Genomic DNA, 16,516 nt, shown 5'->3' with positions numbered 1-16,516 from the left:
AGCCACCTGCTAAACAACATGTCATATACCAGCTATTATGTAAACACTGTTGGGCCTCCTACATTGGCATGACTACCACCTAATTATCAATTAGGATGAGCGGGCGTAGGCAGAGGGTGTATACTGGGAACTCGCAATATACTGTTGCAGAGCATGCTCTACAACATGACATTTGTGACCTCGGTGCCTATTTCACCACATACGCCATCTGGATTCTTCCTCCAGACACCAGTTTCTCAGAACTCCACAGGTGGGAACTAACACTACAACATGTCCTTGGTTCTCGCCACCCACTGGGCCTTATTTACATTAATTTGTTTCATCTCAGCATTTTTTCACTGTAACTACTCTATGCTTCACTTCATTTTAGTTTTCTACATCATTCTTTGTCTTTCCCGTCTATTTTTCGCTGCCCCCCTTCCCCCCTCTTATGTACAATGCCCTTAGCTTTTCATTCTTATTAACTCATGCACAACGTTGTAGTAGTAATCTCTGTGTTGCATATTACCCTGTCTTCTACCTTTAAGCTCTGAGGTTTTAAATTCTCCTCTGATGCAGTCCCCAATAATCAGTCTTTCCCTCTCGTCACATACAGTAAGTCTCCCCTGACCTGCAGTTCTGGGTGACTTTCCCAAACTCTGCCCCTTTTCCTAGGCCTGTCAAGTCCTTTTCCTTCACCATTCTTCCTTCCCCTTTAACCCTTCTGCCTGAAGAAGGATCCACCGGCTCCAAAAGCTTGCTAATTACAACAGTCTTTTATATGTGTGTTCTGCTGCCGCCTGGTGAGTAGACTTTTTATCTATCCAATTAAATAATTTTGTCAATAATTGATTGTTTTCAATTTGAATTTAGCTATACATACTGGGTTACCCTTTCACTCCACAGGTGTAATACCTCTATCTCATGATCATTTGCTTGTGACTTCAGTTTGTAAAACTAAACCACAGTTTACACATACCCATATGGTAAGATTATTTCCCTGACTGTCTGATTAAAATAGAAATAAAATAGCATAACCAGTCCCAGAACTGGGCCCTTACACCAGAGCCAAGTCTTATTATCCTAGCCAGTCTCTATTGTTATTTATTTTATTATGTTTGATTTATCATTAGCAGTAGGGAGAAGAGACCAGCTGTTTATGAATTTGGCTGTAAATTTTTCATGAAAAACATATGTATAGAAATTAGTACAAAAAAGCATGAAGATTAACTAAATGTGCTTCAAACCACAATATTTGCATAAAGAAGCAACAGGAAGTGCATAAAATTATAAATACTATGAAAAAATATCAAAATCATCTAGCTATTAGATAGTTTTTGCCATCTAAGTGAAAAAAGGGGGGTGGGGGTTGAAGAATTTTTTGCAGGAGAGACAAAGACAAGTTATACACTTGTAGATGCTGACCAGGGAGTTGCTATCTTTTATATGCACTAACATCAAATGTTTTATTCTCTTATTTCCAAAAACAGTTTTCCATGCCTCATTTTCAATATGACCATGGAATGGTACACAGCTTACCTCTGTAACGTGTAGTATACATTTTACCTACGTGTTCAAATATGCTTCTAGAAATAGCTTTACGTGTTATTAACACAAGCAATCTTCTAAAGGTCTTATCAATATAGACAAACAAACAAATTACAAACCCACTGAAGATAGCGCATCATATGTTGAAAGAAGCATGGTTGAAAGAAAATAAATGGTATCGTGCATAAATTTGAATTCTGTATTGGTGTCTCCCATTTTCAAAGTGTTCATAAAAATTCATTTCACTGCTGGAATATATTCTATTTCTTTGTTGTAAAGAGTGCAACAAATGTGAAAATAACAATTTTTTAAAAGTCCAGCACCTTCCTTATCTTCTTTCCTTCCTGTACACACACACACACACACACACACACACACACACACACACACACACAATACACAAAATTCTAAGATCCACATGTAAGCTTACAGTTTCTGGACCACCACTACTGCAATCACACAAAAGAGAAATAATGTATTACAATAAAGGACAATTACATACTAATCTCACGATTTCTGGAAAAATTAAGGCTTAACAATATCCCAATTAAGTACGTCATTAATCCAATTTTATTCCTATTTTCCTTATCACTAAAATAGATACAAAACATTTACAAAATGCATGCTCATATATCTGTAGAGTTTCACATTCCACAAACACAAAAAGGATAGTAAAAAGACTGCATCAAAACTGCCTACAAATGCTGCAACAAATTTAGGATGTCCTACTCTGGACTGCAACTCAACTATGCAGTAAACTTGCCTGCTTACCTTAAACTCTCTGTGCAATGAAAGCACACAAACCATACCTATGTCCCAAAATTAATCAAATGACAACATACTTCACATGGGTTTTGTACAACTCTATCTGAACGTGCCTCCGAAGGCCCAATGGTACCATCCAACCACTGTGTCACTTTCTCACTGGATGCGGATGTCAAGGGGCATGTGGTTAGCATGCTGCTTTCCCTGCTATTGTCAGTTTCCATGACTGGAGCTGTTGGTTTTGAATCAAGTTTTTTCATTTTGTTTACAACATAATCCATTAATTATTTGCAATACTACATGTATGTATTTTGTGTGTGTGTGTGTGTGTGTGTGTGTGTGTGTGTGTGTGTGTGTGTTTAGTGTAATATTTGTGTTGTATGATAATTATTACGATGATGATGATGGAAGGAAGAGGGTGAAGCTCAGTGCCAGCACATAGCCTACTCCTTGCAAATAGCACCAAATGGGCCATCAAACTTAGCAAGTCCCCATCCAAAGGGCAGATCAGCATCAACAGTGTCACATGCCCTCACTTCATGACACACTGTGGAAAGGTTTGGTATCTAAACCAACACACTGGCGCAAAGTCTGGTGATCTGGAATTTTATGCCGCCGCCACCACCTTTGCCCCCTCCCCCTCCCCCTCCCCCCCCCCCCCCCTTGCGAGCCAAATACTGGCAGCAAAAATTTTTTCCACCACCAGGATTCGAATAGGCTCACCCCCAGGTCGAGCGTAACAGCAAAAGCAGGTGTTAGTGGCCTCACCCATGGAGGTGGTTTTTGAATCAACTCAATTGTCCTTATAAGGGCTGAGCGCACCCCACTTGTATACCAGGTGTACCAGTATGAAATGAGCGATAAAATACAAATGTGTCGATAGGGAACATTTGCTGTAAATGAGCTTTAATTTTTTTTTTTTTTTTTTTTTTTTTTATGACATCTGTCAAAGATATTTAGTATACATCAAGTCATAGTCATGGAACAAACAACATCATATGTTTTCATCATGTTAACAATGTCGAATTGTACAGAAAGTGTTGATTTGCGGAAAGCATTAATTTTTTGTTTTCATTTGGAAAAAAAAAAAAAATAAAATAAAATAAAAAAAAAAAGTAGTGCTGCAGAGTTGCATCGAATGCTTGTCGAGGTATATGGTGATCATGCTCTATCAGAAGCAACATGCAAGAGATGGTTTCAACGGTACAGAAATAATGATTTTGATGTAAGAAATGAAGTACACGGAAGACCACTAAAAAAGTTCGAAGATGCCGAATTGCAAGAAATATTGGATGAAGATGATACTTTGAGTCAGAAGCAAATGGCAGCAATGCTATATGTTGCACAACAAACAATTTCTGACCATTCGAAAGCTATGGGAAACATCCAAAAGTGTGGAAAATGGGTGCCACATGAATTGAATGAAAGACAGATGGAAAACCGAAAAACCATTCGCCAAATTTTGCTTCAAAGACATGAAAGAAAATCAAATTCGCATTGAACTGTTCTGGCGATGAAAAATGGATTTATTTTAAGAACCCCAAATAGGAAAAATCATGGGTTAATCCGGGACAACCATCTGCAAAACCAGATCGATTCGGCAAGAAGACCATGCTCTGTGTTTAGTGGGATCAGAAAGGTGCGGTTTATCATGAGCTTCTAAAACCTGGTGAAACTGTGAATACTAATCACTACAGACAACAAATGGTCAATTTGAACTATGCATTGATCAAAAAAAGACCAGAACGGGCCAGAATACATGCAAAGTAATTTTTTTTACACAACAATGCACCTGCACACAAAGAAAAACTGGTTCAGGATACAATCAAACAATCAAAACACTTGGCTGGGAGCCGCTACCCCACCCGCTGTATTCACCGGACTTGGCCCCTTCTGACTACCATTTGTTTTCATCAATGGGACACGCATTGGCTGAGGAACACTTCGATTCCTATGAAGAAGTCGAAAATTGGGTGTCTGATTGTTTTGCTCCAAAAGACGAACATTTCTATTGGCGTGGTGTCCACAAATTGCCAGAAAGGTGATCAAAATGTATGCAAAGCAATGGTCAATACTTTGAATAAAATGTTTTTACTTTTCAATTCAAAATTAGTGTTTCGTTTCCAAAAAAAAAAAACAAAAAAAAAAAAAAAACGCTCATTTCATACTGGTACACCATTCGGCAGACCTGGATGCTCACGCAGCAACGCGGCTAGCCAAGCCTGCAGTCGTAACTTCAGCGATCTGATGTGAACCGGTGCTACCACTGCAGCAAGGCCATTGACAGAAATTTTATATAAGCCAAGAAAATTTTTTTACATCATTTAATACAGACATAACTACTACCAAAAACAAGCTGTATCTACTTCTGACATTGTGTTAGAGGAATGGAGCAGAAAAGGGTGTTACACAGAAGAAGAATTATAAACACAAGCCATGTAACTCCAATTAATATATGTGGAAATAGAATACAAGCCATGGAATACTTATTTTCGCAATTCAAAATAATTCTTAACAACTTGTCACTGAATTATAAAGGCCAGAGAACTCTTACTGTAATGTCCACAATGGATACCGTCAACATATCCATGAGCAGATGTTTATGAAACTAATAAATAAATCTATAATCATACAGGGTGCAGCAATTGCAATGTCCACAGTTGAGGTGTCAGTTCTAAATTTTTAAAGGGTTGATAAGAGATTAATGAAACAAAACAAATATTATTTATATTATTTATAAAAATCATAATTATACTGTATGATACAATTTTTCACTCACTTTTACATATAAGACCATTCTAGTACCAGCTATTCTTGATGAACTGTTGACACTGCCCACATAGTTGTCAGTTCAACATGCAGCTGTTTGTGACAACTAAGTTAAAAGATTGAACAATACACGAAATAAGAGAACAGCAACCACTCATATATAGTAGACTGTCATCTATAGTGGACTGATGTGTGGAACATTGAAACATGCAACAGAAAACTATTTTCACTAGCTTTCAAGTTTTTGCTCTTTTTCTAGTAAAAAGTACACACATCCACACATGCAACCACACACACACTCTCAAATGTACACTCCTATGGCCATATTTTACTTAAAAAAGCACTGCACCACAATGCAAACTGTGAGAAGCTAACAGGGACTCCGCATCAGGGCTCTGTACCCTTTATAATTGGTCATATGAGCACTGATAATTTGAGTGGTTTTGGATGCTGCTTGATTTTTTCTGAAGTAGTGGCTGGTAAAATTCAGAGTATCGTGACAGACAAATCATGTCAATATTCCTAAGAATGAATGGACACACAATATTGTTAACAAAATTCAGCTGAGTGCACAGTGGGTATCGTATCTTTTGACTCCAGATTAGTATTCAAGGAAGGAAATTTCAAAATTATGTTTGGAAATCTGAAGGTTGTTTGACATTGTTACTCAACTCCTTAAAAAATGTTGATTGCTATTACACTTTGAAAACAGAATTGCAGTCAAAGCAGTATTCTGGTGCATGCGAGTTTCTCCAAAGCTAGATAGCATATTGGGTTCCTCCAGCAAACCCTATCAGCTGGCACAGTTTCAGCTTCCTCTCAGTTTGTGTCCCTGCACTAAATATCCTTTGCAAAGGTTCAACTCCAGGTGTTATCAGGTTTTTACTCTATTTCTGCAGCCATCCATTGGTTTCCACAACATCGCTGATTTTGGGAGTCTTCATCTTTCATGTGTAGAACATGCCCTGCAAGCTTCAGTCTTATTTCAGCAACTGTTTTCAGTATGCTGCATAGACTACTACTTTTCAGCACTTCAATTATCACACCCATGGTTTGAATGATGCTCTTAAAAATTTGCCTCATGTAACATTTGCAAAAAATATTGAGCCTATGTGCTGATTTTACTTATTTCATGCCTAATCATTTCCCCTCTTTCCTAGTCCATTCATAAATACTGCATGGAAAGAACTACTGTTGGTAAAGCTTTGTACGAGTTTGAATTTCTTCAACTTTCTCAGCATGATAATTTTGCAACATATGTAAGAGGGGCAGTTGTAAGACTGTCTTACACCTCTTCAAACATATGGTCACCGAGTTTCAACAGTAAACCTCTCTTGCAACATCTGCCACTACAGTTTGATGAGCATTCCATGATGCTTTCCTTTGGAGCCTCTCTAATTCTACTATTAATTCTATGTGGCAAGGGACCCAGACAGATGAGCAATATTCAACATGCAGACCAAACAAAAGATTTGTAAGCTTGCAGTTTTGTGAATAAATTACATTTCCTCGGGGGTTTTCATCTGGCATCTACTTTTCTCCACCACTAGCTTCACATGATGATTACATTTCAGATGAATACCTCTCAATATTTTACAACTATTACTGTTTCCACTGATTGTTGGCCAATAGAGTAATCAAATAACAATGAGCTTTTCATCATATTTATGCACAAAGTGTCACATTTATTTACGTTGAGTGACAACACTCAACTGCCAGTTCCTTCACAAAGGACCAATCCATTCTATTTTGCTACAATTTTCTGGCATTATAATTTTTCAATATACAACAGTATTATCTGCAACAATCCCAGAGAACTCCTGGCACTACCGATTGGATCAATTAAATATACCACAAAAAGTAAAAGCCATGCAATGCTCACTTAAGGTATGCCAGAAGTTACTTCCACATGTTACAATTTCATCCCCATCAAAAACAGCACGTTGAATTCTATTTGCTAGAAAGTCTGTAATTTTACCATAAAGCTAGTCTGGATGTTAAGCTTCAACAGTTGCCGTAATTGAGAACAAAGAAAAAGAGAGAGAATACTATTAATGCTGGCAGAAAATTAGTTTTTTGGCATCCTTGTTTTTCTTGGTATTTATTTACCTTTGAAATATGGGAATTATGTTTCCAAATGTGCACATGAGCACTTTGAGTAAGGAGACAAATCAATTTACATTATGGAAGGCTCTAGCTGAAACACGTATTCTTTCAGAGTTAATTAAAAACAATATAAAAGTAATACAGAACTTGTGGAGAGGACAGAGTATATAATATTTTGAACAGGAACCCATGTCCGAAAACTTATCGTTTTCATTCTATGATGATTTCAATTCAGTTGTTTAACTCATCCATTTATGCTTGAGGTGTGACAATACAGTTATTAGGTAACAATTCGAAAGGAAACTTTATATGAACACTGGCTTGTTGGTGGATGGCCTCCAGTGCTGATACGATATTTTGCATTTGGTTATCTGATCTGATTCGTCTCCACTCCAAATTTCAATGTAGCCAACCTTCACCAAAGTTATCCCTCAGTCAAGATGGGATCTATTGGTGGCTGAAGAGTACATTCCTCTGGTGGGTGGTCAGTAATGGTAACATAGCATGATTCTCCATTGACGACACTGAGGTGAGGTTCCTGACTGCTTCAGTTGTCCCTACATAGATGCCCATGAGGATGTGTTCTGGCACATCAAGGCAATAGGTGAGCTTTCCTTGTCCACTTGTAATGATTATGTCTGCCACTAATATATAGATTTGTTTTGTGAGCTTGAGTATCTGTTAGTACTTCACTGGATCTTCACATTTAAACTAAGTTTCTGGATTGTTGACTAGAATTCATCTCATTTAAGATAGTTGGAAGTGTGTTCAATGGTACACTATTGCCAAGAGCAATGTTGTACAAACTTGATAGAGTACCTTTGTCAATTCTGGAGCTCCAATCTCCCACAGTCTATCACTGCTCGCAATGTAAATAAGTTGTGGAATGAGTGGCTGGAACTTCTGATACTGATTGAGATTAAACGAGGCACATCTGAAAGAGATCTTGGCCAGGGTACAAGATGGGCTTCACCCTACTGCCTTTTCCAGGTGCGCACAGAAATGCCCTGTTGTTCGTCTTCTTGTAGTGCAATAGAAACTGAAAATTCTTTTTTCTTTCTTTGCAGTAGCATATAAAATCTCTGGTCATCCACAAGGGAGACATACTCTCATTTTGTCCTCCATTCTACAAATGTCCATTTTTCTGTGTGGTTACACAATTGGTAAGGGAGCAACTTGCATCTTTATCATGCAGAAACTCTGAAACTGTCCGAATGTTGTGGCACTTGTCTGGGATTTCCAGGTTTTCTTTTCTTGGTGTCAGCTTTTCTTTTAGGCAGCAGTGTCAATGATCAATGAACCTCTTTCAAAATTAATGATGCTACTTCCCTCTGGTTGGGTTCAACAGTCAATGCTGCTATGTCACCTATTTGGTTTGACATTATAAGGCATCATGGATTCACATAACTCTTTTCTTAAAAACGGCATTCGCCACAATAGTGACAGAAATTGCTGATAGTGCTCAATGACTGGCACAACATCCAGAAGTCTGTCAAATGTCTTTTGGTGTACTCTTTTGTGACGCACTGCATCGATGTGCTGACACCACCTGATAAAATCCTCCCGTGAGGTGACATCTTTCAAAACAAGCCACTGACAGACATCTTCAGCCATGGTCACATTAAGTGTGATACCTTATCGGCTTCATTGTGACCGTGTTGTCCCTCAACGGCACTGACTATGTTCTTCAGTTGTTCCTCAGCTATGTGTATCTGCTGCTAGCTGAAACCCAACATTTTCTTAATTTCCATCTGAAATTTGTTCCAGCTCTTTATCTTTTCCTTATTGCACTTGAAACACTGCTGGGATGCACCGTCAAAGTTAAAATAGCTGCTAACAAGACACACACGTAATCCTGCTTCTACTGAGACATTAAATAATGTTCCAATAAATTACTATATTTATTTAATAAGTCCCAGAATGTTCCAGAAATCAGAAATGTTAAATCACAAAAATTCTCTGAGTCAGGAATTAGATTGTTGACCAAAATATCACACCCCAGCGACTATAACTGCTCCACAATGGTGTATGTATGATGCACAGCATATGGCAAAATTTTCCTATTTTATTTATCACAGTTTTTATTCCATTCCATTTCAGCTCTCTTCTTAGTTTAGTCACCCCTCACATCTTGCTATTTCTTTCAGGTTTAGTTCTCATCCGTACCAAATGGAGACCAGCAGCTCGTCGTTACTAATACTGTGGTAACTTTATCGGAGCTTTTAATAGTTTTAATGTGTAAAAATTTTCTTATGGCTCATCTCTAATTGTTTCTCTCATGAGACTTAAGCAATATTTTCTTCCCTTATGCACCATTTTAGCACCATTTTTCATGTTTTCAATCTTTTCCATTTCTCCTGATAAAGGAATTTTATCACAAGTATTAACAATAATCATTCTTACTTTTGATTTTCAGAAAATTGTATACCAAGTACAATCTTACCATCGTGTAAAGCTTTGTGGTTCACTTGCATTCAGCAAGGACAAAAAAGAGGATAGGAAGAGATACAATTTTCATAAAACTATATAGATCCTCCAAATGCAAGTACAGGCACTACAGTACAGCTAACAACAACAGGAGGATGTGGACATTTTCAAATTCAAATACAGGGTTTTTCACAATTCCTATAACAGGCTTTGAGGGTTGTAGAGGGGACTTCATAGCTATAGTTTTCTAAATCAGACAAAGTCCATGTACAGGCCTGCAACTATTATGAATACAATTATTGGAAAGAATTTAAAAAGGCTGTTTGATTGCTTAAAAGCAGTTGCTGGTTTTCTCTAAATTTGTTTATTAATTCTCACGATGTGTTTCAGGATTAGCCCATCATCTGACGACCTATTATGAACAGACAAAATTATCAAACGTTACGTTACAAATTTTACAGAAACGCTAATTTCTTATAAAAGTCAGTTCTAAAAGAACAGTATTTAAGAACAAAGCACTTTTTGATACAGAGATGCATACAAGTACAAATGACTTTCATGTAGATTTCAAATACCGCCTTTGCTAACATACTAATATATAGTATAACAGGTAGCACCACTAATTGCACAGTTCAACCCTAACTGTTGAAATACCCAACAAGCAATGACCAGCACCACCATGTGAGTTGAGAGGAAGGCTTAGTGACACTAAGTGGTGTAACTGAGTTGATGCAAGTTTAAAGAGTGCCACAGAGATTTGCGACCAATGTAAGCATTACAATTAAATTTTTAAGAGGCAGTTGCCTAAAGTGTGTGTTGATACATAAAACATTTTAAAATTACTTGCTCACCCATGGGCAAAAATTCTATATTACTTATAAAAATTCAAGTGGCACATTATCATAAAAGTAGTGTGTAAAAATCTTAACAAGGCTTTTTGTTTGTATACAGAAGTAAAATCGTCGAGATATGAAATATGTTACAGTGCAAACTGGTTATGTAACTTAGCACAGAAACACATTTTCATTTTTATCACAAAGTGGAAGTTCTTGGGTTGTTGCTGATCCAACCAAGTACAAATACGTAAAACATTAGATGAAATTCAAACTTCACAAATGAAAGATTACAATTTAATTTTTACAACTGACGAAATACTGAGGTTCAAATGGCTCTGAGCACTATGGGACTTAACAGCTATGGTCATCAGTCCCCTGTAGCTTAGAACTACTTAAACCTAACTAACCTAAGGACACCACACAACACCCAGTCATCACGAGGCAGAGAAAATCCCTGACCCCGCTGGGAATCGAACCTGGGAACCTGGGTGCGGGAAGTGAGAACGCTACTACACGACCACGAGCTGCGGACGAAATACTGAGGGCTCATCAATCTGATCTAGTGCAAAATTGGTGTAAAATTCATTAAAAAATGGTTCAAATGGCTCTGAGCACTATGGGACTTAACATCTGAGGTCATCAGTCCCCTAGACTTAGAACTACTTAAACCTAACTAACATAAGGACATCACAAACATCCATGCCCGAGTCAGGATTCGAACCCGCAACCGTAGCAGCAGCGTGGTTCCAGACTGAAGTGCTTACAACTGCTTGGCAACAGTGGCCAGATAAAATTCACTAGAGGAAGTTATATTTTCACAAATGAAAGGTTATCAATGGCATAGATAATGGTACAAGCAGGAAAGGGATACTGTATTATTTTTTATTTTGATGGAAGAACAGTCTGTATTAAAAAAAAAACAAACAAACTAATGGTTGCTCATTGTCTGCTCGTTAATCAAAAGGGTAGGGTTAGAGTGGTTATTGACGTAAATGTCCATTTCTTCAAGTACATCCAAATTATTACCCTTATTTTCACTTTGCAATATTGATAAACAATTCCCAATAGAAACTAAATGATGATTCTATTCCCTTGCATGGTATCCCAGGGCACTATCATTACTTCTGTATCCATGCTCCCTGAAATATGTTTCGAATTCCCTTTCCGTTTGGCCAATGTAGTAACATTCTCAGGATCCACATTTGTTCCTGTACATCCCAGCATCACAAAACTTATTTTTTTGGGGCTTCCAAACGATGTCACATGATCTGTCCTAGTTAGTTATTGGTTTGGAAATGGACCTATATTGATTTTTTTTGCGATTTTGTACAATAATGAACCATGGTAAGACAAGGGAATATGTCTAATGTTTTCCTTATTTGTTATTTTGCTTCTTTCTATTTTCCTGAATATTTTTTTCTCACTTATATTCCTAATATCTTTTTCATTGAAACCATTTCCCAAACCTATATGAATAATTGTTTACATTTCCTTACTTCTTTCCACACTGCCCATCCCAAGACATAGCTAGCCTGTGGAAAATGAAATTAAAGATAGCTTTTTTTTAATGAGAGTCAGGGCGTAGTACTTACACTGGCCATGAATATGTGTGGTGCTCTTTAAACATGCATCAACACAGTTCCGCCACCTAGAATGACCGACCCTTTCTCCCAGCACACACAGTGGCACTGTTCATTCCTTGTTTGGTATTTCATCAGTTAGGGTCAAACTGCACAATTAATGGTGCTACCTATTATTCTGTGTGTCAGTAATGACAATATTTCTAAAATGGTACGTATTTCTGCATCAAAAAGCATTCTGTTCTTGAATATTGTTCGTTTAGAACTGACTTTTATATGAAATTAGTGTTTCTGTAAAATTTGGAAACGTAACATCTGTTTATAACAGTTCATCAGCAAATGGGTTAACTCAAACAGCATCATGACAGTTAATAACAAATTCAGAGAAAGGCAGTGACTGTTTTTAAGCAACCACATAGCCTTTTTAAATACTTTCCAAGAACTAGATACAGTTTTGATAAGGCACCCATGTCTGGGATGTTCCGCTTGGATGTAAAGTAAGTCTGAAGACTGGATCAGTTTCAAATCTCCCACTTCATGGTGCACCACAACTGAGACAATGAGCTCTGACTTGGGTGTTCCACAAGAGCCTCCAGCATTGGCAACATTTTGAGCACTTGTCGTCAGGTTCTATTCTACATGATAAAGGATGCCTTCTGCAAGATTAAGAGTGCAGCGTGTCTGGAGTATCACAGTCAACCACGCTAGTTTAACTGTACTGGTTTCTTGCAGCCATTGTTGTAGTCAGACAAAAACTGTATGTGATGTCACAATTACAAAAGAATCTGATAATGGCGCCCTCTTCTCAGTTTTTGTATGTGCTGCAAAGGAGGAGATCTAAAAGTGGTCCAACATTCAAACTCATTTTGTATCCAAATGGTACACTGCCAGACTTGGGTTCCTTATCAAAACTTTATCTACTGAGTCCCTTCTAAAACTGCTAGTAGCCTGTAAAAGGAATTGTGGAACATCTTGCATACACAAAAATTAACAGGTAGGGTTTATAAGTTATCTACTGTGCATCACTAAAATGTGCTGAACACATGACAACTTTTTTGATTTTTACAGTTTCGACTCTTGGACATGACTGATGGAATTAAATACATGCTACTGTTACAAACAAATAACTAGGAGTTGCAAGAAAAAATGCCAGGCCACCAATGGACAGCAAAAACTACCAGCTACGACAAGGGAGACTAGTTTGCTTAATCGTGTATGGATCTTGAAAGAACAAAAAAAATTTAGAAAGTATTTCTTGCAGAAACATTTGAATATAGAGAATCATGCGTAAGTCTACATAGATGTGTAACCTTTATTTTGATGGAATTTTGATGAGCAGCTTCACAGCCCTACGACACAAAAGGAACCACTGTCAATATGACACAAAAGGAACCACTGTCAATAAGAAAAAATGACAAAGTTATATATTCTTAGAAAATTTTGTAAAAAGTAGCACAAATACACAGCCAGAAAAAAAATTAGTACACCCTTTTAGAGGTTTCCAATTCAATCAAGATTTATGGTTGCAACATTACATATAAATTACAAGATATGATTACATTTACAGACCAACAGCACAAGTGGTTCTAAGGTACCAGATTTTGACCCATGCCGTAACACCCGTATTAGTTACGTGGAGCAGCCCCCTTGGGCAGCAAAAGCAGGTGCCGAGTCTGGCACCCAATGAATCACACAGATGGTGAATACTGTCCTGGGGTACATTACGTCATGCCTGTAAGACTTCTTCAAATAGTTCTGTAAGAGTTGTCAGTTGTTGAGTTGCATGAGTCACTTCTTGTCCCATCATGTCCCAGAAGTACTTGATTGGTGACAAGTCCAGAGATTGTGCTGGTCAGGGAAGCTGCTGCATGTTTTGCAGAGCACGTTGCATCTCACAGGCAGAACTATCCTACTGGAATAACACATCACCTTCCTGTTGCAAGAATGGCAAAAGAACAAGTGTAACAACATTCTGCACAAACCAAGCTCCCTTGCAGAAACACTAAAGATGAATAGAAGTTATAATCTATTGCACCCCAGACCATAAGGCACAGGGTGGAGCCACTGTATTGGCATCTGTGCTGCGTGGATGACCAGAACCTTGTCTACCGGTGTGAGAATATTCACATGACCATTGAAACCAGCATCACTGCACGACTGACACACCAACTCATGTTGTAATCCTCTGAAAGTGGCATCCCGTCACTTGAAAGGCCACATTTTGACCCATTTCAAACTCGCTCAGTTGGCTGTAGGAAGCATGAGTGTGTCTCCGTGGCATGGTTGCCTGCTTATTTCACATGTTTGCACCACACTGAGGCTTCTGGCTGTGAACATTCCCTATTAAAGGTTAGATACAGATAGTGCTCTGGTAGCTATGCACTATGCTATCCATCAGTCGACAATGCTGAAACTGTTATCAGTACACAGGTGGCATATGCCATTATCAGATCAAAATTGACATTGTTTTCTCAGGGGTTTTTTTTTTTTAAATACAGTGTATGTATTAATCACTTTCAAAGCAACACAAAAATACTTTTTTTTTGATAAAATCAATCTCAGCAAACTATCTGCTTCTGCACTGACCAAATAATATTTGTTCCTGTAATGCTTATTTAGATAACCACTCTGACTCTCATCACCTTCAGCAACCTCACACCATTTTGCCAGTGCCTTCTTACGCAAGAAAAACTGACAGATATCTCATTTCAGAAGCATCTCTGCATCATCAGCGTGTTTCCTCAACCATTTTCACTTTCTAGAGATTTTAATTTTTTCCTCTGCAAACCAAATCTACAAAATATTTTGGTCCATCTTTATGCCATACCTAGCCCAAAACATGATATTCTTGCTGAAGATTCATTTGCAAGGCTGTCCCACACACCCTCCCAGCACTTTTTATTCCATTCCCATCACAAGCATGCCTTACCTGATCAGAGAAAGTGCCACTGATGTAAAAACCAACATCATGTATCAATTCCTACAGCACAGCCTTCTGTGCGGGCTAAATCCAAATATATGCCCACTGCTAAACTGGGGCCAACAGCAAATTGACTGGAGACTTCCCCAGAGCACAGTATACTTTGCTTCAACGCCTACTACACAAATCCAACAATATCAAACCACCTCCACCCTCAAATAACATCTTTTCTGCATTGTGTAAATGGAAACAGTCCTTACAACAAATCCTTCACTTCTATGATCCTGCAGTCCTCCTGGCATCAATGTTCACTAGCCCCTGTCCCACAACATCCTCCTCCACTCCTATCTCTGTGCCTACCTTCCTCCTCTCCCTTCACCAAACTTCATTTCAGTTTGATCTAACTCTAAGCCATACAATTCTTTCTCTGATCATGTTCAGATGAACATCTGGAAGCACGCCGTTAATCAACCACACTGAGAATAGCATTTGATGACCTCCTTCTTTGAAGTCCTAACATGGACAGCTTCATCCATTATTTTCAAATGTGTGACGATCAGAATACAGGATGGTTATAAATTACTGGAGAGTTTTGTAATGCTGTATTTTCACAAACAAGGGAATTAAATACACCTTATAATAGATGGATTTTTAAGTATCAATAAGGGTATCTGCTTCCACATGGAATTTCATAATGAACACTTATTTTTGGTTACTGAAGAACCTGGCAGAATTTCCAACAAATTCATATTGAAGTATGCTTAGATATGACATAATGAGTGTTCAGTAGCAGATGACAATTTGGGCATCATACTGGTATTGCAAAGCAAGTTCAAAAATTGTTTAAACAATTTCACAAAATAGGATGCATATGCCACCAAACAAAACAGAATGAGCTGACAGCCCAAGTGTAAATGACAATACAATATGCGAAACGTACCTACAGAGATGAAATCAGTGCACAGAGCTAAGCAACAGTTGCACTTACCAATGTCTACAGTAATGTTGACTGCAAATTGTACACACATTGTAGTGTAATGATCTCAAAGAGGACAGAATGTATTTTATGGTCATTACCATGAGCTTGGACACTGTCAGCATATATAATGGCAAATAATTACGCTGCAGGCATCAGGAAATACTTGAATCAATACCTACAAGGCACAAGGGCAGGTTGCACAATTCCTGCAGATATTGCTTCTTGCATGTGGTCACCTCATACCACAGATCTCTCAGTGAGTTCTTTCTGCACAATTTATGCATGGGCAAACTATCTGTCCCTCAATTTCTAGTAGTGTTACCACAAATGAGAAATTGCACTGCCTCATTCATTGAGGACATTATGGTAGTATCTCACACAAGTAAATTTAAGATGGGTGTAAAAATTATACAGGGAACAACAGGAAGTAATACAAACAATAGAAGAAATAAAGGTATCAAATCACTGCACAAGACTCAGCAGCAAACAAGTTCATCCAGCACATCATTTTCCAGGCTCATCACACAAACATATCCCACTTTACCAAAAGCAGAGCCAACCATGAAAGCGATACTGTACACCAACTCAGTTCGTACACAGTCTTTTA

The 16,516-nt window shown here is 38.0% G+C and overlaps 1 protein-coding gene across 2 annotated transcripts in view; it reads right to left on the bottom strand.

Moving 5' to 3' along the window:
• The window catches only part of LOC124797930 (PX domain-containing protein kinase-like protein), a 118,434-nt gene that overhangs the window by 8,406 nt on the left and 93,512 nt on the right, over positions 1-16,516 (bottom strand). Inside the window, exon 10 of one of the 2 annotated variants that reach the window (XM_047261065.1) lies at positions 13,321-13,359. The exons of the other annotated variant lie outside the window; for it this stretch is intronic. Coding sequence (XP_047117021.1) covers positions 13,352-13,359 — 8 coding nt within the window. The 3' untranslated portion in view covers positions 13,321-13,351. The remainder of the gene's footprint in view (positions 1-13,320; positions 13,360-16,516) is intronic. 2 annotated transcript variants of the gene reach the window in all.

This window comes from Schistocerca piceifrons, chromosome 5 (assembly GCF_021461385.2).
Source record: "Schistocerca piceifrons isolate TAMUIC-IGC-003096 chromosome 5, iqSchPice1.1, whole genome shotgun sequence".
NCBI classification, from domain to species: domain Eukaryota; kingdom Metazoa; phylum Arthropoda; class Insecta; order Orthoptera; family Acrididae; genus Schistocerca; species Schistocerca piceifrons.
This window is presented reverse-complemented; position numbering and strand designations above follow the sequence as displayed.